The 20,811-nt window shown below is 46.1% G+C and overlaps 2 protein-coding genes across 2 annotated transcripts; one reads left to right on the forward strand and one right to left on the reverse strand.

The window, feature by feature from the left end:
- Window positions 1–268: 268 nt before the first annotated feature.
- Window positions 269–12,183, forward strand: LOC119174645 (major facilitator superfamily domain-containing protein 6-A). Its single transcript, XM_037425634.2, has 4 exons — window positions 269–347; window positions 4,576–4,750; window positions 8,351–9,628; window positions 11,939–12,183. Exons 2-4 carry the CDS (start codon window positions 4,687–4,689, stop codon window positions 12,127–12,129), a joined length of 1,533 nt encoding a protein of 510 aa, XP_037281531.2. The 5' UTR covers window positions 269–347; window positions 4,576–4,686; the 3' UTR covers window positions 12,130–12,183.
- A 6,165-nt stretch (window positions 12,184–18,348) lies between these two features.
- jagn (jagunal) lies at window positions 18,349–20,605 on the reverse strand. Its single transcript, XM_037425633.2, has 2 exons — window positions 20,433–20,605; window positions 18,349–19,156 (listed from the first exon to the last, which is right to left on the reverse strand). Exons 1-2 carry the CDS (start codon window positions 20,519–20,521, stop codon window positions 18,664–18,666), a joined length of 582 nt encoding a protein of 193 aa, XP_037281530.1. The 5' UTR covers window positions 20,522–20,605; the 3' UTR covers window positions 18,349–18,663.
- Between the last annotated feature and the right edge of the window lie 206 nt (window positions 20,606–20,811).

A 20,811-nucleotide genomic window follows, 5' to 3' on the forward strand; every position in this document is an offset into this window, starting at 1 on the left:
ATGCGGGTAAGCCTACATGATACGAGAGATCGAGCTTATCTCCCCCCCCCCCACGTGTCACGAAGGGGCGAGAAGGGGAGGAGGAGGGCACGACGCGAAGAAAGCCGGTCGCGTCTTCGTGGTGCAGGCTGCCAGCTGCGACTCTTTCCGAAATGTGCCATTATATAGCGGCGCTCATTCCGGCGATTAGCAAGAACCGCAAATGAGATAGCCGTTTCTGTGACAGCTCCGATAAGAACGGTGGCATCGTAAAGCAATTAGCAGCTCCAGATCTCCCATCTCGACTCGACCTCGGACTCTAATCGGGACCGTCACGGCGTCTTCAGCGGAGTGGCAGGTCCGAACGGGTAAGCCGCACTCTTCGCTCATTGGATAATGCGTCTTCAATTGCCCCCATTGCGCGGGAATCGAACTACTATACGAAAGCGTATTTGCGAACGACAGTCGATAGTTTTTGCGAAATAGGAAGAATTGGCGAAAGGCTTGTTTTATTTATTATACACAGTGTAATCAAGCCGACAGTTAGTGAAACATAGGAACGCACAGTAAAGATTATTTGTAATTCCTGCAAGTCAACCATTCTTTGCTGTGTTATTTTCGTATTTGTTTCAGTTCGTAATACGTTTTTTGTTTACTTATTCCTTTTTGGTCTTTGAATAACCTTCTTTTTGTTGTTTGTTTACGTTGTAGAATCCAATAGAAGTAGATGAGCCGACTTTATATAAGCCTCGACCTCTCCATAATAAGGCAGTTAAATCAGAAACAAAAAAATGTACTGTGGCCCCTCGCTGCACGCGTTATGATCGGCTGTCTATAAATGCGTCAGTTTTCCACAGTTTGATGACAAGGTTGTGTGCACCGAATTTCAAGCAAGGTAAAAGCATCAGAATAAATTATGCTGTACTTTGTTGCAAATAACTATAATTACAACGTAAATAATTATATAGTTATTGTGCAGTTAGATGTGCTACGTTTCTTCGTGAACCAAATTCAAGAGCACACTCAAATTACAGCTGATAGTTATCTCTTAGCAACAAGCATTCCTAAGAAGGGATTTTTTTCAATTCCCACTGAAACGGCGCATGTCCTACGTCTCGTCACCAAAGTGATCGTATCCAGCAAACTATCTTAACCAGGAGTGATCTGACGCAAATTTAGGCGACAAGAATGCTTAATTTACCACTAAAGCGTGGTTTTCGAGTCTCTTACTTGCTAGTAGCGCTCATAAGTGGCAAAAGAAAGTCGCGTCTCTGTATGAGGACATTAAAGCGCAAAGAAGTAGTGATAATCGCATAATGGGCAATAAATTCAAGTGGACGAAAAAAAAATAAACATTTGCCTTCAGTACGTACCGAAGCTACAACAGTCGCATAGCGCGTCTGAAGATTCGTTTGATCTGTATACAGAAGAAAACTTGTTTTCTTTTCTACTCTTTAATTTCGCACCATTTATGGAATAGGTATATACTGCAATACAAATAAAAACTCTAAATAATGGCTCCTATATCTTACATGGCTTAATTGTCTGTTTATTTCATGAGGCAGCCGCCCCAGTTTTAGGCACCTGGTTCATGAATTAGAGCTTGGTTTCATATACAGTGATGACCTCACTTAACTTGTGTATTAAATGCAACGTAACTGTGCGTAAATTTCCACGTGCGCTGGAAGCAGATGCTGTCATTGAATCCACTACTGTTTACGAACACGTATTCAACTTTGGACAGTATATATCCTAATAAAGTAGATAATGCTGCATCTTCAATGCTGTGAGGTACATTAGCGCCAAATGTTGCAGAAAGGAGGGTAAGAAAAAGAGGAAACTTTAACTATCAAGCGCAATCTATGGTGAGTTGAAATACAGCTGTTCCCGGTTGTCCAACAGGTTAACGCGTCTTACGTAAACCGGTGGTAGCAGCCAAGAACCGTGCTGTAGCGGTTACGGTGGAGCGACTAAGCTATCTCGTTGTTAGGAAAGAGACCGTTGTTAGGAAAGAGACTGTTGTTAGGAAGTTATGTGCAATGTCAGTGTGACGTTAAATAACCCCAGATTGTCAAACATTTCGGAGCCCTCTACTACGGCGTCTCTAGTAATCATATCGTGGTTTTGGTACATAAACCTCCACACATTATTATAAAGAAGTGTGCATAGATGAGGATATGGTTTGTATGAAGAGTGTACATCGCTGCTTGAGCAACTGGCCCAAGTATGATACGCTGGTCTGCCCAACTTGTGCTCAGTGCTGAGTTGAATAGCGTGGTCAGGCATGCGCCTGAAGGAAGAGTATACGGCGTAGTTCTCTCGAGCGAATTTTTATGATGCATGCTTAACGATCCTTCGTGAATCGCTTCACCTTCTGCGTCGTGGTAGACGGCCTTGTGTTGAAATTACGGGTGTTTCGGGACCAGTCGCTAGTGCTATAACTTTCTTCCTTCACCCTCTATGTGACTGGGTTGATTCATATAACTTTTTTTCCCACTATATTGACAGAAAAACAGCGTTTCTACGTAGCTAAGTTTTAGGATCGCTCAAACATCCCCGAAGCAACAGCCACTTGTAAGCATGTATTTCAGGCACGTGAGGTGCAATTGATTTTCGGCCGTATGTTGACAGCTTTTTCAGCACCATAGCGCCTTCACCAATTCGGCAGCCATTGATATTTGGTGATGAGTGCTTATCATATCCCGAGCCGAATTGACTTGTTTTTCACTGTTGCAATGTTTCAAAACATCGCTACTCAAAACCCGCCAAGGTGGTCTAGTTATTACGGTGCTCGACTGCAGGTCGCGGGATCGAATCCCAGACGCGGCGGCCTGTGTAGGTGCACGTTAGGTGACACCAGATGGTCAAATTTTCCGGAGCCATCCGATGCAGCGTCTCTCATAATCATATGGTGGTTTTGGGACGTTAAACCCCCCATAATATTAATATGATTACTCACAGACTATTTATTTCTGTTTCCTTTTTTAATTAGATGCAGCAGTTGAGTATACAGCTTTTGCACTTTCCTGATACGAGGATTACCTGTCCAAAATATTTACGCCGAAGAATCTGTCGAAATTGCGCAGGTGAGAGGATAGTGACATCAATCTCGCAACAGAAAGCCGGTTGGAACAGACATGGACACTCAAAGCATCTTTCTGCCGTCGCCGTCATGTTTCGTATAAAATACTAACCAATAATATCGCCCCGCACTTTGTAGGTTCTATGTGCAAACTAGAGCTTGAGAAGGCTGCAGACCCTGCAGAGACGAAACGCACCGGCCATGTCTGTCAGGTGATCGAGCATGGAGAAGTGTCGATGGGGGCGGGGTGCATTGCTTGGGTAGAAACTACGAAAATTGATAGAGAAGGGCGTGGCTGTGCCATCTCAGCAGAAATTGGTAATTGACTCCAAACCTACACTCATAGACAGCGTTTCTTGGCACTAATATATGTGTAAGCTATAGAGAACCGAAATTAATGCCGCATGGCGCACTGGGGAATATGATTTTATCTTGCTCGTACTTTTTTCTTGCTGAAGTGAATACTGTTTTTATTTTTATTACGCAATTCAAACATTTAAGAGAAATTTTATATAAAATACAACTATAGTTCACGCAAGAATTTCATCTTTTTTCTTCTACTTTTTAGACAACACCACGCTTCTAGCAGGCGTGCTTTGCCATAAACATGGCATTCGAGTGGGTCGGCATACGACCGCAAAATCGTCGTTTAGTTCTCCCAGAAAAATACGCTTGCAGTATGACACTGAGATGTACACCAAACAATAGAAATGTATACTTCTCCTATTCGTAATTGTTACGTATATGTTTTTTCTTATTATAAAAGCATTAACGATGCGAATGAGCAAAACTGAAATAAGCCTCATGGCTGACATACTACTTGCGGAGTAACACGAACATGCGGAAGCCCCACCTCCGTAAAATTCGCTCCGCTGTTTCGATTGTTTGGTGTACATCTCAGTGTCATACTGCGAGCGCATTTTTCTGGAAGAACTAAACGCCGATTTTGCGGTCGTATGCCGACCCACTCGAATGCCATGTTTATGGCAAAGCAGGCCGGCTGAAAGCGTGGTGGTGGCTAAAAAGTAGAAGAAGAAAGATGAAATTCTTGCGTGAACTATAGTTGTATTTTATATAACAAAGTTCACGCGCGTCGGCAAGGGGGGGGGGGGGGGGTCAGAAGAGCCTATTGCCACCCTCAAGCCGCACCAGAACTTCCTCCCACTCAAGCTAAAGCAGCGTTTCCCTTTTCCCAACCTCGATGCAACACGGGTGTAAGTACATACATCACTGAAGACAGAATCCTGTCTCACCGCTTACTTCGCGCCGAAGTCACAGACAGCACAAAAACCACTTTGCATGCTCCCGATGGAGTGCGGCCGTATTCCCCAACGGCAGCGTTTTGTAGAGTTGCGTCGGACGGGATCCTCAAGGAATTAGCTTCTAGCCTTAAAGTTCGTGTAAAAATGGTCGCTAGTCACATTCACGGCCTCCCCCGCGCAACAGAGCCACGACGTTCTTCAAAACATGCCTTATTATTATAGAAACACGCATCTCTTTTTCTTTTTCTACAGGAATCAGGCCTTCTCGGAAATTCACTATCGTTCACACACCCGGTTTACCGACTGGACAGCGGCTATAGGTGTGCTGGTTAGTCGCATTCAGTGCGGCTTGTGAGAACAGCCATGTTTCTGTCCATCGACCGAAGTCTGCTCCCCATAAAGGCACACTACTTTCTCTACGTTGCAGGTGAGTGAATCACGTGGTGCACGCTTGATGTACGAAGAATGAATAGGGAGTTTTTGCGCCGGGTACCCTAGCGGCTTGCGTACGCAGGACGTTGGGACGGCTGTATTGCGCATGCGCGAAACCCCAAACAGATGCGTCGCAAGATCGCTGGGGCCATGCGTCCACGCGGTCCACCTTCGCAAGAAGTCACGGTATCCGCACTGCAAATACTCTAGCCGTGGAGTTAAAATAAGCAAAGTGCGAGCACTTATAGCGATTACACGGTTTCAGCCAGATTTCCAAAGCTAGAATAGCCTGGAACATAGAAACTAAAAGCATATGCCAGCCCCCAACTAGCTGAATAGGTAACGCCATCTAGCGCGGCTATAGTGAAACAGACAACCACAACTTTGTTATTGCAGAAACATTGTGCATTGTACATCTGGTGCAAAAACTGTGCAGTGACATTATTACAAATGAGTAACCTTCTTATACATTTTCACCTCAAAAACATTACGCGTAAGCTAACATGTTCATGACTGCGGTTGCACGAGTGTCACAAGATGTCGACACTGTCGTTACAGCAACCTTGTATTTTTCACTTTTTTGCGTATACCAGACTACTGTACACAATAAAAAAAAGTGTCCTGATCACTATGCCCCGCCGTGGTGGTCTAGTGGCGAAGGTACTCGGCTGCTGACCCGCAGGTCGCGGGTTCAAATCCCGGCTGCGGCGGCTGCGTTTCCGATGGAGGCGGAAATGTCGCAGGCCCGTGTGCTCAGATTTGGGTGCACGTTAAAGAACCCCAGGTGGTCAAAATTTCCGCAGTCCTCCACTACGGCGTCTCTCATAATCATATGGTGGTTTTGGGACGTTAAACCGCACAAATCAATCAATGATCACTATGTATGTTTGATTTTACATTTTAAATCATAAAAAAGACTTAAATAATACTTACCCGACAAGACGCTATGGCTCTGCGAGAGCGTGTGAACTTCGTGCGGCCTGCGTTTGCGTGCGTGCCACCGTGGCGCCAACTAAAAGGCATTCTGGGTTGGGTATGGGTTGGGCACGCAACGCCGCACGCTCCCAAGCCTGCAAAGCCCCAAGAGAATGCGTACCCAGCACTAAAACACCCGACTGACTCGGAAGCACTTATTGCGATCATATATTTTTTTTAATATGTGATCTATTCTTTCTGGATTTATTTTTGCTTGTTCATATATAGAATTTCCTCGTATAAGGGGCGTCTAAATTCTCTCTCAGTTTTTTCTTCTATTGCGCTGAGCTGAGAAGCACGCAAATCGCCACTATCTTTGCCAACCTCCTAATATGAACTGTACATTAAACTTGTATAAGAGGATATTCAAAGAGAGGTGGATATCGCATAAAGACGGTTGCAAAACCACGTAATGTAATTATGAAAAAAAAATGGCAGCATATCCACGGAGTGAATGATGGAGAGTGAGGCGAAGAATTCGTCCGCCCATTCGTTCTTGCTTCCGTCCGTCCATGCATGCGTCCGTCAGTGTGACTGTCCATGCGTCCATCAGCCCGTCTATGCGTGCGTCTGTTCGTGCGTTCGTCCATGCAGCCGCCCCAGCGTCCGTTCATGCGTCCATCCATGCATCTGTCTATGTGTCCGTTCGTCCATCTATTCAACACTCCAATTACCACCATCTCGCATCTTTTCATCATATATTCCCCGTATAGAAGCACCGCCATCCAGCGGACATTCCAAGGACTAAACGAGAGGTGGCACACGCACACTTTCTTACGGCTTGCGCTTCGTACCTACTTCCCACCTTTAACCACCTCGAGTGCATGGTATATACTAGTTCACTGTATTCATGGCGCTGCGGCCGAACGCTCGCTAAACCTTTCGAAAACCAAGGAGGTTACGCCCAGCGAGTATGACGTAGCAAACTTTTTAGTCAGATAGTGCTCAATGTACATGCCAATGGCTGCTAATGGGAAATGAGAGGCGGAGAATTCGGCTTTTACTTTCTTACGGCTTGCGCTTCGTATCTACTTCCCATTTTCAACCACCTCAAGTTCATTCATGGTATATACAAGTTCATTGTGTTCATGGCACTGCGGCTCAACGCTCGCTAAACCTTTCTAAAGCTAAGGAGGTTACACCCAGCGAGTATAACGTAGCAACCCTTTCTTGTCAGATAGTGCTCAATGCACATGCCAATGGCTGCTAATGGTGATCGCAGCCTGCGTTAACTAAAAGCCGAATGCTCCTGTCTCTCATTCCCCATTAGCAGCCATTGACATGTATATTGAGCACTATTTTTTATTGTTCAACAACAACGCACAGAAGAAATCTCTCACCGGCACCACCTTGGAGGTCAAAATGTTGTACTTGTTACATTCTACTGGGGACGAACGGGTGCCGCTATAAAAAGCTTCGCCCCTAAAAAGCTTCAATAACGACACAAATAAAGCAAACAGAAGTACAATCTTGTGGCGACAATAAGCACTCAAGCGTTGCTATGAAAACACTCAGTAGCTAACACAGCGTGTAGTAGAAGAGCGAGAGCTCTTCACATCGCGGTCTAGACTGTTAAAATAACGTTCTCTGCTTGTAAATGCAGTGAAAATAAAGTTGATACTTAAAAAAAACACGTCCTGTATAGACCGCAGGCTTCGCGATAAAACACGTAATATCGCAGTAATATCGAGTGCTACAGGCGCACATTTCCATTGAGCGTCAGAGCATGTGATTATCATAATGGCTTTATGGTTTAAAGCTAGACACCCATTACAAAAGGCACACACGTTACCGCCCGTATTCTTTCAAGACCCCGCAGTGCGTGCATAACAAGTTCGAAATCTTCTCACGCGCATAATTGCTCAAGGTTTACAGCATGCCACTCATTGCACAAATTGCAGCCATATGTGAAAGCTTCACCGACACTTTCAACTTTATCGACTACATTAAAGTAATGCACATTTTAAGTTTTCCGAGTAACGTCATACAATAAATAGTATGTACTAAATGGTTGATGTACGACCTATAGAAACAGAATATCGCTATCACGATCAAATCTTAAAGGCCAAGCTTAACGATCCCCCACTTTTGTGTAGTGCCATCACTACATACATGTCAGCACATTTACTGACCTGTATCTTCTCTACCTCCCTTCTGTTACCTCTATCTCATCTTTATAGTTTCCTTTCCTATTCTTCCGGCGTAGGCTAGCCAACCGGGCATGTGAGCGGTCAACCTCCCTTCCCTACGTTCTATGTTTTCCTTCCTTCCTTCCTTCCTTCCTTCCTTCCTTCCTTCCTTCCTTCCTTCCTTCCTTCCTTCCTTCCTTCCTTCCTTCCTTCCTTCCTTCCTTCCTTCCTTCCTTCCTTCACGTTAAGTAAGGTATGACGGAATCGTTTACGAACTTCGCCGTTTCTGAGGGTAATGATGCACTGCGCAGACCGACAAAGAGCCAGAACACAAAACGGACACAAACCTTGCGCTCTGTTTTGATTTTTTCGTTTCTGTGCACCTTGAGTATACCATACCAACTAGCCCCGGCAGATGCACTTTGAACGTTATTTAGTGTTTCGAATCTTACACGTTGTTTCATCCATTCATCTTTTGTGTGCTTGCCCAGCTCAAGCCTGCGTTCTTCCATACCTGGCAGCGGTCGGACGAAGCAATGGCATACCCGAGTCGAACATCGCCTACGTATTCACCTTCATTCCCTTCGGTGCCATCTTCGTCAAGGTCGTGTGCGGCTACATCGCGGACAAGACTCAGAACGTTACTGCCATACTTCTCGTTCTCGTATTGTCTCTGTTTGTGTCCGACGGCATGGTGTTCTTCAGCAAAAGCGTGCAGGAACCAGCGGCTCCACCGCTAGTACGTCTCAGCTGCCCGCTTACTAAAGTGACCCTCGACAACCCGTTCGTCAACTGCACAGAACTGTTGCCCCCTTGCAACGTCGACTCGTGCACCCATAACGCATCCACGGAGGCTGACGTTGTCCTTTACGGCAATGTCTCGGTGGTGAGCCCGGCCTCTGTGTGTTCCTTGCTCCAGCCGAATGTCACGACTGTACATCGTGCCCTGCCTTTCGATGTGTGCCGCTTGAACTGCTCGTGTTTCGAGGGCGGCTACAACGCGGTCAACTACGCCATCTACGTCATATTCGTCGCTATCTCGTTCATGACCGGTGCTACTGTGTTCGTGCTCTCGGACGCTGCCGTCTGCGAAAAGCTCGGCGACAGGGCGAACTGCTTCGGCAAGCAGAGGATGTGGGGAACCATCAGCTGGGGCATCCTAAGCCCCATAGCGGGCGTCGCTATAGACGCTGCAAACACTGCCACGAATGGCCGCTCGAAGTACACCCCCGGTTTCTACATGTTCGCCACGCTTATTATAATGGACATGATCGTTCTGCACTGGACGCCGCGCCTGAGAATGGGCACCCGGTCGTCGAGTTTCTTCAAGGACCTCAAGACAGTTTTCGGTGGCTGCGAGTTCATAGTCTTCACCGTCTGGACCTGTTTCACAGGAGTGTTTTTTGGCGTGCATGCCACGTACAGCATCTGGTTCCTGGAGGACATCGGTGCACCCAAGTTGGTGATCGGCCTTGGCTTCGCCATCATGACGCTACTGGCCGAACTACCTCTCCTCTTTGTGGCCGACAAGATTCTCGCTCGTATCGGCTACTTCTCGTCGTACTGCTTGTCGTTCGCCTCGTCCGCCATAAAGCTTATTGCGTATTCATTCCTGACCAACCCATGGCATGCACTCTTCATCGACGTCATCGGTGGTGCTGCATTCCCAATGGCGTTCGCATCCATGACTGTCTTCGCCAGGGAGAACGCTCTCCAGGGTGTATCAGCTTCAGTGCTGTGCGCGCTCAACGCCTGCTTCGAAGGAGTTGGTTGGTAACTTTACGTTTTCATAATTATCTTTAGTGCAACTGTACGATGCTGGCCCTTTGAGAGCGTAAGAGAATAGATAACATTTGAAGGGAAACGTGAATTACGGGAGTCCCCGGGACCACCAAGCGAGCCTCTTTTACAACAGAGACATATATCCTTGGCTCCCTAAGTATTCTATAAGAAAGAGCCCGCCAAGCGGCTTGTTCATTTCTTTTCCCGCTAGTTACACAAAACTCGTGATCTGGCGAATAAGTGCCAAATGTAACCACTGCTAGGGAGCACGCATGCTCCTCGATGAAAATATTTCAGAAAATAGTTTTGTGAAATGCGCTACCGGGAATTCAAACCTATGACCTCTCGCTCCAAAGCACGCCGCGTTACACGAATCGGCCATGGAACGGCCGGCTGGCGGTACGCAGATCGTGGAGGCGCTTTAGAATGTTCTATTTATCACAAGCGAGATAACGCGAAGGGTGCGCAGTAAGAGTCGTCGCGCCACTCGGTTTGCAATGTTCGCGAAATCGCGATACGCACGCGCTTCCTACTTTCATTGATTGTACTTAGCCATACAGGGTGTGGTGTCCCGTGCCCGCTCGCTTATCTCATGAGTGAGGTGGCTTGTACGTCTTGTGCTTTCACCGCAAAGCTTCCGCTGAGAATAGATAACAGTGGCCGCGCTTGAGAAAGGATTGAGCTGCTATCTAGAAGATCCAAAGTAGGAGCACCAGGTTGTTCATAATTGTGACTAGCGGCTCGCTGCTGATACACTAAGTGATCGATATGTGGGGTTTAACGTCCCAAAACCACCATATGATTATGAGAGACGCCGTAGTGGAGGGCTCCGGAAATTTCGACCACCTGGGGTTCTTTACCGTGCACCCAAATCTGAGCACACGGGCCTACAACATTTCCGCCTCCATCGGAAATGCAGCCGCCGCAGCCGGTATTTGAACCCGCGACCTGCAGGTCAGCAGCCGAGTACCTTAGCCACTAGACCACCACGGCGGGGCGCTGATACACTAAGTGGCAACTGTGACAGTTGTTAGATCGCGTTCGTCCCATGTATATCTGTGCGTTAGTTTTGTGCGTTCTTCTTTGTGTTTAAGCAGCACGCTCTAATGTCGAGCTGCTCGCAGTTCGCGAGACATTCCGATTAGTCCCTATGGCATTGATTGCTTCGACCTTACGGCAAAACTGTGACTTCTTTTTGTCACTACGTTGCGTTGAAGCGTTCCCTTCTTGTGTGTTGTGGTCATGGTAACAGTGCGTCCGGCTTAACGGCAGCGACATTCATTTACTGAACGCAAGTTTTCGCTTGTACATTCACGATTACCGCGATCACTATCCTGCGATAGATAACGCAGAAGCACATACATAAATGTACGCAGAGCTCCTCTTCAGGGGGACGGGGTGACTGCTTATCGCAGCCCCCCCCCCTTTCCATTAAAGTTAATGTATAGGGCAAGCTTCGCCCCCCCCCCCCTAGGTTACTAAGTGGTAGGCGCCCCCTGGTCCTGTCGTGGGCACGCCTCTGAGCACATTAGCAAGTCTACGCGTACGTCGTACGTAGTACACGCAAGCCCAGGGGGTCGAGACTTGCACGCGCACCAAAGTAATGTATAGTAACCCCTACATTCCTGAAGTGAAGACACCACCTCGTTTGGTTATTGCATTCTTATTTCACTGTCCCCTTAGGGAATTTCACAAGCACAAGCTTGTATATGCAAATACCCACCAGGTCTTGTCTGCGCGTGCATTGCTTGTGCCTGTAAATCTGGCTTTGCTTTTATACGATGCTTTTTGAGGAGAAGCTTTCTTTATGCAATGTTCTTTTTTTTTTTTACATACTGGGTGTTTCAAGAAGTGTGTCCAATACTTGAAAATTACAGAAAGGAGACATCTGCGTGCTACTATGTTAATTTTTTTTGCAGAATACACCTTCAGGTGTGTACAAACAATAATTACGGCAGTAATTTTTAAAAAATTAAAACAATTACATTATTAGCCAGCCGAACCCATTGGGTGAATTCAATGAGTCCATAGCCACTTTGAAATTTTAAAAAGCGGCCACTGTGATACTCGCCGAGCGATGAAATCTGGCCAATTTAGATGGCGAAACCGACGCACCAAACAGCGCATCTACCATTCACTTCAAAAACGCACAAGCAAGCGCCACGTCAGGTCGTGGCACCTGTCTGCCCACTGCGCTGTTCACTAACAAAGCACAGGTTTGCACTGTACTTAATATTCGGATCTGACACGAAATGCCAATTGACTTGTACGTGTTTTGTTATTTTTCTTACTCGTAGGTGTTGTCACTGGGAACCTCATCGGTGGAATATGTTTCGAAAAATTCGGCGGCAAGCTGACCTACCAGTATCTCAGCGTCGCGGCGAGCCTTTGCGTGGTCGGCTGTGCGCTCTCGGGGTTTGTCGTGCGGAAGCTGCGACCGAGAGACTCGCTGTCGAAGCCACCCTTCTACGAATCAACCGGTGCCTAATTTCTCCATTCCTCAATGCGATAAACGTGTTGATAAACGCATCGCTGACCTCGCGTCGCCCGACTTCACATCTCGATTTAAACCATGGCGGTACTTGGCGGTACTAACCATACTTGGCGGTACTAAACCATGGCGGTACTAACCATACAGGTACTTCGACTGCGATAACGACATGGTTGTGACTATAGTTAAGCGAGAGATGAACAGAAGTAACTTGCCCCTTTGTCCTCTCGCCGAGTGCAGGACAGCAAACCGGACGTGCGTTTAGTTAACCTGACTGCTTTTCCTTTTCGCGTCGGGGGAGCACGGATTTCATTTGGAAAAACCAAATCCGCGCTCCCATATGGAGGATTTCGTCGCAAGTAGCCTAATAATTGACCATTTTGAACGTCTTTCCTTGTTTCCCTCCTTTTTTTTTTTTCCATGAGGCGTGACATGCACGCCGTGTGCGATACGACGATTACGTCGAATATACACTTCATGTGGTAGCGTTTTTACAAGTAAACTTGGGCTATGAGTGGAACGGCCAGAACGGCATATAAATGCACGGTTCCTCTAATTAAGTGGCTAGATGAGCAGGTAAGTCACATATTTAGTGCCTGCTTTCACAGAATGCGTTTCCGGGCTTGTTGGTATGAATTCATAGTGCTTTTATAACGCAAATTCACGCCAAAATGAAGAAAAAACAGAAAAGTGTGCTGTTTCCTGCATTTTGCGCAAGAAAAAAAGTACACCTGCTTCTAATTAGCCCATCTATTGGAATATGTTGCACAGTAACGTTAATCGTACACCAAAACAAGCCACCTTCCACGCGTGCCGTAGCAACGACCATCTAATTCTTTAAACTGCGGTGCATCAAAGACTCGCTCTTGAAAGCAGCGGCAACCATGCCGAGACGAATTACGCAACCACGGTGCCCTGCCTTCTGTCTGGCGAAGTGCTATGCGGGAGGCTGTGATTATCAATTGTTTATATAGCTGGCCTGCCTGGTTCTTTATGAACCACCTCGTGGCCTAAATTTAGATTACGCCACCGTCCGGCCGAGCTCGCCTGCGTATCTTTCACGAGTCGCCTGTTTCTTGCCCTCCTCCATGGGCCGCGGGGGGCAAGCCGTTTATATATCAGGGAGCACAGATATTGCTCTTTCGGCCTGGTACACATCTGAATCGTAAAGTAAGAGCGCCTATGCTCGTTCAGCTACCGAACGGTGTTACATTTTTATTCACGCACAGTGTACGACCTAAATGAATTCGCCTATTGCAGACCACCCGGAAGACTATGAGAGACACAGGCCCGTATTCACAGACTAACCTCGGCCTTGCCTCCCGTTTTCCTCAACTTCCTGTGCTCTCTACATGCGTTACAAATGACCAAAAGTGGTAACGGGGTGAAAGATAGGGACAAGACTGGTTCATGTATGCTGGTCCGATTTGTTTATCATGCGCAACAAAGGTTTAAAACCGATAAGAAAGACTCGTGGAAAGTATGAGGTTGGTTTGTGAATACGGGCCATAAACCTTGATCGTGGCAATTTAAAGAGTTTTGTTGGAGAACCCCTCCTGCTTCTAATGGCTGTGACTTGTGCTACAGACCCGAACACATCGCACTGAAAAGTAAAATTTGGCCCTTATGGTTTAATTCTGTGTAATCAAGGCGGCTTGGTTGAGGAGTCGGAGCTCGATCTGTCCTTCAAAGCAGCAGCAAAATGCCTGAATAGACCGCCACGGCAAATGCAATGCGTACTCTATACGTAACTTTCTTCCGTAGCGTAGCCAAAGAGGGGTTTATAAGTTCAAACCATAGCCCCCCCCCCCCCTTCATCAGTGTCAGCCGGATTTTGGTTTGTAAATCCGCACTGAATCGTGGCTGGGGTAGGGTAAAGCACTCGTGTAGCTTGATTGGTGGCAAGTACCCTTTTTGATCACCACCCCTGCCGACTTTCAGGGTCCTCCTACTGATATTTTGACATTTTGCATGTGGCTGTAACCAGGAATCCTTTTCAGGGATGGTTTGTGTGTACAATGGCTAACTGTACAACGGCTAACTTTAGCAACTGACAGCCGCTGTGAAGGCGTGTAAATGTTTCAGTATCGCTCGAAAGAATAAAGCAAGAAAAAATTTCAGAGGGTGTCAAAACTCTGCCAGCCCCCCCCCCCTCCCCCTTTACGACCCTGGTATGTATATACCTATATATACGAGTACAAATAGGTTCGCGTATGTATGTTCGTACAAATACAAGCACGAACATACATAAACAGGGTTTGGGCCCAGCTAGGCCAGAGTACCTGTCGCTCTATTGGAAAAACTGATGGGTGTCCGTCGGCATTGGGAATCGAACCCGGCACCTTCTTATCGGAGACGTCTGCACGGCGCCAGGATGGGTTACCTCCGCTTGCTTGCTTTCGGAACTTCTCGAGGATTTTGTGCTTGGTGGCACAGAATGCCTCCGACACAAGATCATGATAGGCGCACTTCGAAACGTCGTTCTCCATGGCCTCGATTCAATCTGGAGGCCACATTGCGTGCACAGCGAAGCAACACAAAATGAGAAAGGAGGAGGCCGGACTCACGATTTAATTATGACGCGCTCCTTCGCCTCCTGCGGGCAGCACTCGGCACTTGTGGACGCTTGCATAGTTTAAAGGAGATAATGGGCGCATTGTCAGTAAAGCTCGCATTGTGGGTGCGTGGTTGCAGCGCCTTATAATTGTCCAGTAATCACAGTCGTAAATCGCATGCGGGGCAGTGGTACAGGGGGGTCCCGACCTTCCTTGTGTGCAGTCCGGGGCGGACACTCCTTGAAAATCTTGCGCCCCCACCCCCCTCGAGATTTATTTTCTGAACATGTTATTTCAGTTCCTTTACAGCGTCTTCCACTTTTATTTTGAACACCTATTTATTTTGCAGTGCGTACCAACTGCGTAACGCTGCCTTGACATTGTAACTGCTGTTCGATCGGTTTTCGAGGACACTCATTGAGTACGAACCCATGTTTGTTATTTGAATTTTATTTCAAAGCGGGACCTTTATTTAAGTGTAATTAGGAGTACAACCTATATTTATAAAAACAAAATGGCTGCTATGGCCAGATGTGCGTCCCCCCATGAAATTTTTCTGGGTTTACACCAGCCCTAGCAATGAACGACTTTTAGACAATCACTCAGACAAAACCCTCTCTAGACGACACTTTATAGCTTCCAAAGCAGAACAAAAAATCCACAATGTGGCCTGGTGAGGAACGTTTCCAGCAGTCTCCAGCACTACCTCTGAAACAGAACGCTGTCCTTACATGTAATGCTTTTGTACTTTGCATCACGTCACTATGACCAGCTCGGTTAATTAGTTGCCAGCAAACTTTACTTTAAATTGCGAAAACGATATGTCGTTTGCAGAGCCACTTTCATGTAAAATGATATCACTGCCCATAGCACATTAAACATGAAAACACTGGGAACAGGTGACCCAAGGAGAGAGAGAAAGCTGAAGGATAAATTGACGAATGAGTGCTGCTGCACAGAGTTGCTAGTTCGTTTCCCACCAAGCTACACCTTCTAAAAGAGAGAAAAAGCGTAGCTTCCTCGCTGCTTTGAAATACACCTAACTAGCACCGCTCTTATAATGGTGACGACACCAGCCTCAAATAAAGAAAAGGGTAAACATCAACCCATGGGTCCAGTTGTTGGGTTGACTGTTGCCCTATTTATATAGGACCAGTCACATGTTGTAGGAATTACCCAATTTCAGTGGCCTATACCAGTTTATGATGATTATCGCACCCTGGATTGACTCGCAAGAGATGATTTTCCAAACAACTTCACTGTTAAAAAGCATGAAATAAAGGAAGGAATAACGAAAAAATTAGCGAAACTTAGCAAAACAGCAATGGCCAAGATTGCAGGTGCCCATCAGCTCTGCTCCTTCTTTAGCATTACACCTTATGCAAGCTACATTTTTTTTTTTAGCATGCAGGAATAACTAAGTTCTCAGTTCGGTGCTGTTGGCTAATTATGCAAAACAATGTTGCTTGCCTGTTTTCTGCCAACTTATTCCCCCCCCGCACAAACTTATTTGATGGAAAGCGTGCAAGTACCAACAAACAACTGGAATAATTTATTGCGCCATAGTTTCACACATTCATGTTGTCCCAGCAGCTGGCAGTAAGTAAGTTGGACAATGTTACATTTCATATTCTCTTTTTAGTAATGAAACACACCACGTAGCATTCACAGTCCGCACACCTGCGCAAACCCCAAAGCAAGCCAGAGTATCTGAAATTGCCTTTCCACAAAAAAACAAAAAAGACAGTGTAACATTGGCACATGCAGGAAATCACTCCACAGTAATGCCCACATATGTGAAACTACAAGGGATCCTGCACATGAATGTGCACACACAACACCACATTGCACCACGTTGAAACATTGCACGAACGATGAGCCCCCCCCCCTCCCCCCAATTCATGTTTTCAATTTCTTCATGCAATCACCTGAACAATGTCACTGCATTATCTATTAACCTTAAACACATTAAGCACAAAAAGTTTGAATAATTGCAAAGGTGTAAAATGTTACCAGTCAACAGGTAGTCGATCAGCCTTCCTGTAGATTTCACTGTGCGAGTTGCATAACCAGAGAATATGAATGTTTGCAATATCACTAAGTAAAAATTAGCTCTTACAACCACAGCTATCTGCCTGTAGATAAAGATTCTTTTGATACATAAGATTCCTTTCAAACATAAGAGTTTGAAGATTGTTAATCCATATAAAGGTGTTACCATATTTTTTCTTATACTCAACATCTGTATCTACATGCAGTTGTAACAGTGCTAATGGTGCACAACACAGTTCATCATTTAAAAAAAAGGTAGAAAACCAACGGAAAGAATATGGGCGAATAGAAAGGTACCGCTGTAATACCTCACGTCTTTTAGGTTGTAGTGACCTGGAAATTTCTTTCCTTGCAATTAGAATTCCAAACAGCATACCTTTTCACCACCCATGCAAACACTTAAATTTTTGGGTTATTATGATTAAAACCATGGCATTGTCAAGACAGGAGCACAATGAGTGTCAAATGTGTGCTTGTCACTATTAAAAGCTTTGTTTTCCCAACCAAACGGCACTGAAAAATCAAACTCACAGGTGAAGCAAGCTGTTTGACTGTTCAATCAAGCCCCAACATTTGAGTCTATGTGCAAATAACACCTTGAAATAGAAGGCTTTACTGCTTACGACAAGGCCTCCAATAAGGCACAACAAAAAAGTTTCAGTGATGTAACGAACCTGCATGACAGGGCTGCAACATTACAATAATGTTAAAGCTCCGGCTTGTAACTGTGCTCAGCTGTTTCCACACTGATTACAAGGGCAGAAGCTTTTTTAGAGTACAAAAGAGAGATCTATGGTACATCATATGTAGGAGTAATGTGTACTACAAAGCTGACACTATCCATCTGTACATATAAATTCAAAGAAAGGACTAAATGATTTACTAAGCCTTGAGCTCGACCAAATTACAATGGCAAATATTCCCTTGCATCAGACCAGCTTCCTCTGTTTGGGAGACTGATGCATTGGCAAGTTTACCAATGTGGGTTCAGCACTACCTTGTGTATCTAGAAACACAGTGCTTAGGAAGAACATCATCATCACAGTTCTTCAACTTAAGAATTGTTCCTGAAACCACAGAACACAAAGCTTCGCGCATGTGGACCAGAAACCAGGAAGGCACGACACGTAAACACAGACGCACATTCCCGTGGTCCCCTGGGAATTGTCAGGAGACGCCACACTCCGAGAACGGTTGCTTCTTCAAGCAAACTTGCTGCAAGCGAGTCTTCACAAAGGATCCATAAGGAACTATGGTGCACCGTAGCAGTGCCATAGTTTCCAGTTGCCAAAGTTGCCCCTAGATCTAATTTCCACCAGGTCGAATCAAGGGTTGTGTAACATACAGCTTCACTATGCGTTGGGAGCACTTGCACATGACATCGACGATGAGACAATACATATACTAGCTGCTAACTGCGGTTGTCAAAAACCTATGGCAGAGAAACCTACAGCAACGACCTATACTGAGCAAACTCAACTACTCAACTTTGGCTGCAACAAGCCCTTGGTGAGTTCAACAGGTTTAAGTTTAACTGTCTTACCGGAGAAACTACAAACATACGGAGTACTGACGTATGAAGCTTGAAGCAAGTACAACAATGCAATGCTTGAAGAGCGTGAATTTGGATTTAATAAGGAATCGAAGGTGTGCTGGTAGTACACGCAATAGGGGTCGGTAGAAATGGCAGTGGTTGGCAGTCTGTAAGGGCTCCTGAGATGAATGGAAAGGTTTGAACAGCATGATGAGACAGCTGGTTCACCGTGGCAGGCACACAGTCAGCAACCGACAACTGTGACACTGGTCCAGTGCACACAACACCTACACAGACGGAAAGAGAAGAAGGAAGACTGCTGCACAGGGTCAACCACACAGGGTGCTGCAAGGGTGTGCATCTGCCGAGCAACGTGGGCACGCGGCGAGGTTACTTTGCTTTCTTGACGACTGTTCCACGTTGCCAAGCCAGGATGAGCCTTACCCCAAAGTAGAGTGAGAACATGTGGGCCTGGAAGGCCACGGTGAGGAAAGCGTACCAGAGGACCGCCACGGGGTAACCCTGCCACAACTCGACATTCTCAACAGCGTGACCGTGCTGCACAAAGGCGTACAGGTCGCGGAAGAAGTAGACCGCGGCGCCAATCACGGGGCACAGGCCGAAGAGGAACGTGCCGCCAACGTACACCTTCATGCTGCTCGCGCGATTACGGCGCACGGCCGTCAGGCCCGGCAGCATGAATACCAGGCTGGCGAGCCAGACCCACTCCCAGAGCAACGGCTTCGGGATGTACAGCTCTTCCAGCTCGAGAATGAAGATGTCCAGCCGATCAAGCACGTCCTCGGCTAGCTTTGCACACATGGCCAGAAAGAGGAAGAAGTGCAGCAGCATTGACGTCTTTAGCCGTGTCTTGTAAATGGCACTGCAAGAGACGGGAGGGCGGGCAATAAAATATACTGTTGCAGGAAATTGTCAGCAGCACTTTCAAGAGCATTTATTAATGAGAAAACTACTCTCACTGCTAACAATAAGTTTTCGTAAAGAGTTTAATACGAAGCCAAACCAACACAACAGCAACAACACTCTGTACCTAGTGGGCTCGCCTACATGAACAATAAGCAACACGTAATATCAGTAGACTTACAGAGGCAAAATTCAGATGCTTCTTTAGTCTGTGTTCAATATTCAGTCCTTCAAATGAAGATACTAAAGAGGCAGCTATACTAAAGAACATCTTTTTGCCACATGGTTTGTGAAGGACACAGCGAAAATGGGAGTTCCAGCGAAGAATGCAACCACACTTGCGGTGAATTCAAAAGCACACGAGTTGTTTGCTGCCCAGCCTAACACTGGACTTAATACTATAATACTACAACAGAATGCATTCATAAATGCTTTTATAGTTGCACTCTAGAGGTGGACATAACCATGTAGAGAAACATTTCTACGTGACGAAGTGCGCCATTCAGTGCGACTCAAATGGCACACGCGGCGGATCGCACGCGAAATCGAAGTGCTATGCGGTTAATGAAAATATGTGAGAGACAAGGCTACAGTGCTTGACGATGCCCCAATGAGCGATAAACTTCGGTACGAATAACGGTGCGACGAGCAACATCATCTAACAAGCGCAAATTGGAACAAGTGTCGCACGCTGCAATCTCTACGAACATGGTCACAGGAACTACGACTTCGTTACAAACGCGAGACAAGATTTGGGTCCGTAATTATTCTCTATACGGGGCCACCATGTTCATTGAGCATTCAATTCGGCGCGCGCCGGCACAAGGAAAACCTTGACAGCTGTGAACCTGCAGCGCTAAACTCGATCGCTTGCGTGAAAGTTTGAGAAGCTTGAGTCTATAACAGTAACATAATGAGTCACAAATAGATAGGAAGCAGCGCTGGCGCGCCACCAGTTTTTTTCAGTCAGCTTTCTGTTACTAGGAGAACTTCTCCAACGTGATGCCACGTTGAACAGAACACGATATCTACAGTTGCCAGCGGTCTCGAACCCCCGACATCGCTACGCTTCAGCAAAATTATGCAATACACCTGGTCACCAATGTTTCTTTTCTATCGGCTCCAATTCGCTTCGATGCCCTGTTGAAGTAGAAGTTATTCTGGCCGTTCCTAATATTAGCAACGCTTGCTAAGGGTATTTGCACGAAGACAATTGCTCCAGATGCACGACTAACCTGATCTGGTAGTGCGATGCCACTTTTTGACGATGGTTGAAATCGCTGCCATCGGTGCCGCTAACGTGAACCCCTCCACGAGATGCCATGCTGCTTTTTGTTATTCTTCGTACAAAATTTGAGGAATCCTTGATCGAGGTCGGGAAGACGACATGTCTCTTTGCCGGAAGCTTTTAGCGCTTCCGGTAAAATTGTACACAATAAGCAACCGAGATAGTAATAATAGTGCACCGAAAATGAGTTTAAATATGTTGCATTTAAAAATATACAATATGTTAATATATTATCAAATTGTTTTTTTACGTAATAATTGGTATGTACGAAACTGTTCATGGTTGCTTTACGTAGCGTCGGCCGAATCCACTTATGCAGAAGAGAG

The sequence above is a fragment of the Rhipicephalus microplus genome, chromosome 5 (assembly GCF_043290135.1).
Source record: "Rhipicephalus microplus isolate Deutch F79 chromosome 5, USDA_Rmic, whole genome shotgun sequence".
Classification (NCBI taxonomy): Eukaryota; Metazoa; Arthropoda; class Arachnida; order Ixodida; family Ixodidae; genus Rhipicephalus; species Rhipicephalus microplus.

What these genes read in the sequence shown, in the direction of transcription:
- LOC119174645 (XM_037425634.2), top strand. Translation starts at nt 4,687, where the DNA reads ATGTTTCTGTCCATCGACCGAAGTCTGCTCCCCATAAAGGCACACTAC. An exon ending in CTACTTTCTCTACGTTGCAG is followed by an intron (nt 4,751 to 8,350) that starts GTGAGTGAATCA and finishes GTGCTTGCCCAG; the next exon opens with CTCAAGCCTGCGTTCTTCCA. An exon ending in CGCCTGCTTCGAAGGAGTTG is followed by an intron (nt 9,629 to 11,938) that starts GTTGGTAACTTT and finishes TCTTACTCGTAG; the next exon opens with GTGTTGTCACTGGGAACCTC.
- jagn (XM_037425633.2), bottom strand. Translation starts at nt 20,521, where the DNA reads ATGGCATCTCGTGGAGGGGTTCACGTTAGCGGCACCGATGGCAGCGAT. An exon ending in GCATCGCACTACCAGATCAG is followed by an intron (nt 19,157 to 20,432) that starts GTTAGTCGTGCA and finishes CGTCTCTTGCAG; the next exon opens with TGCCATTTACAAGACACGGC.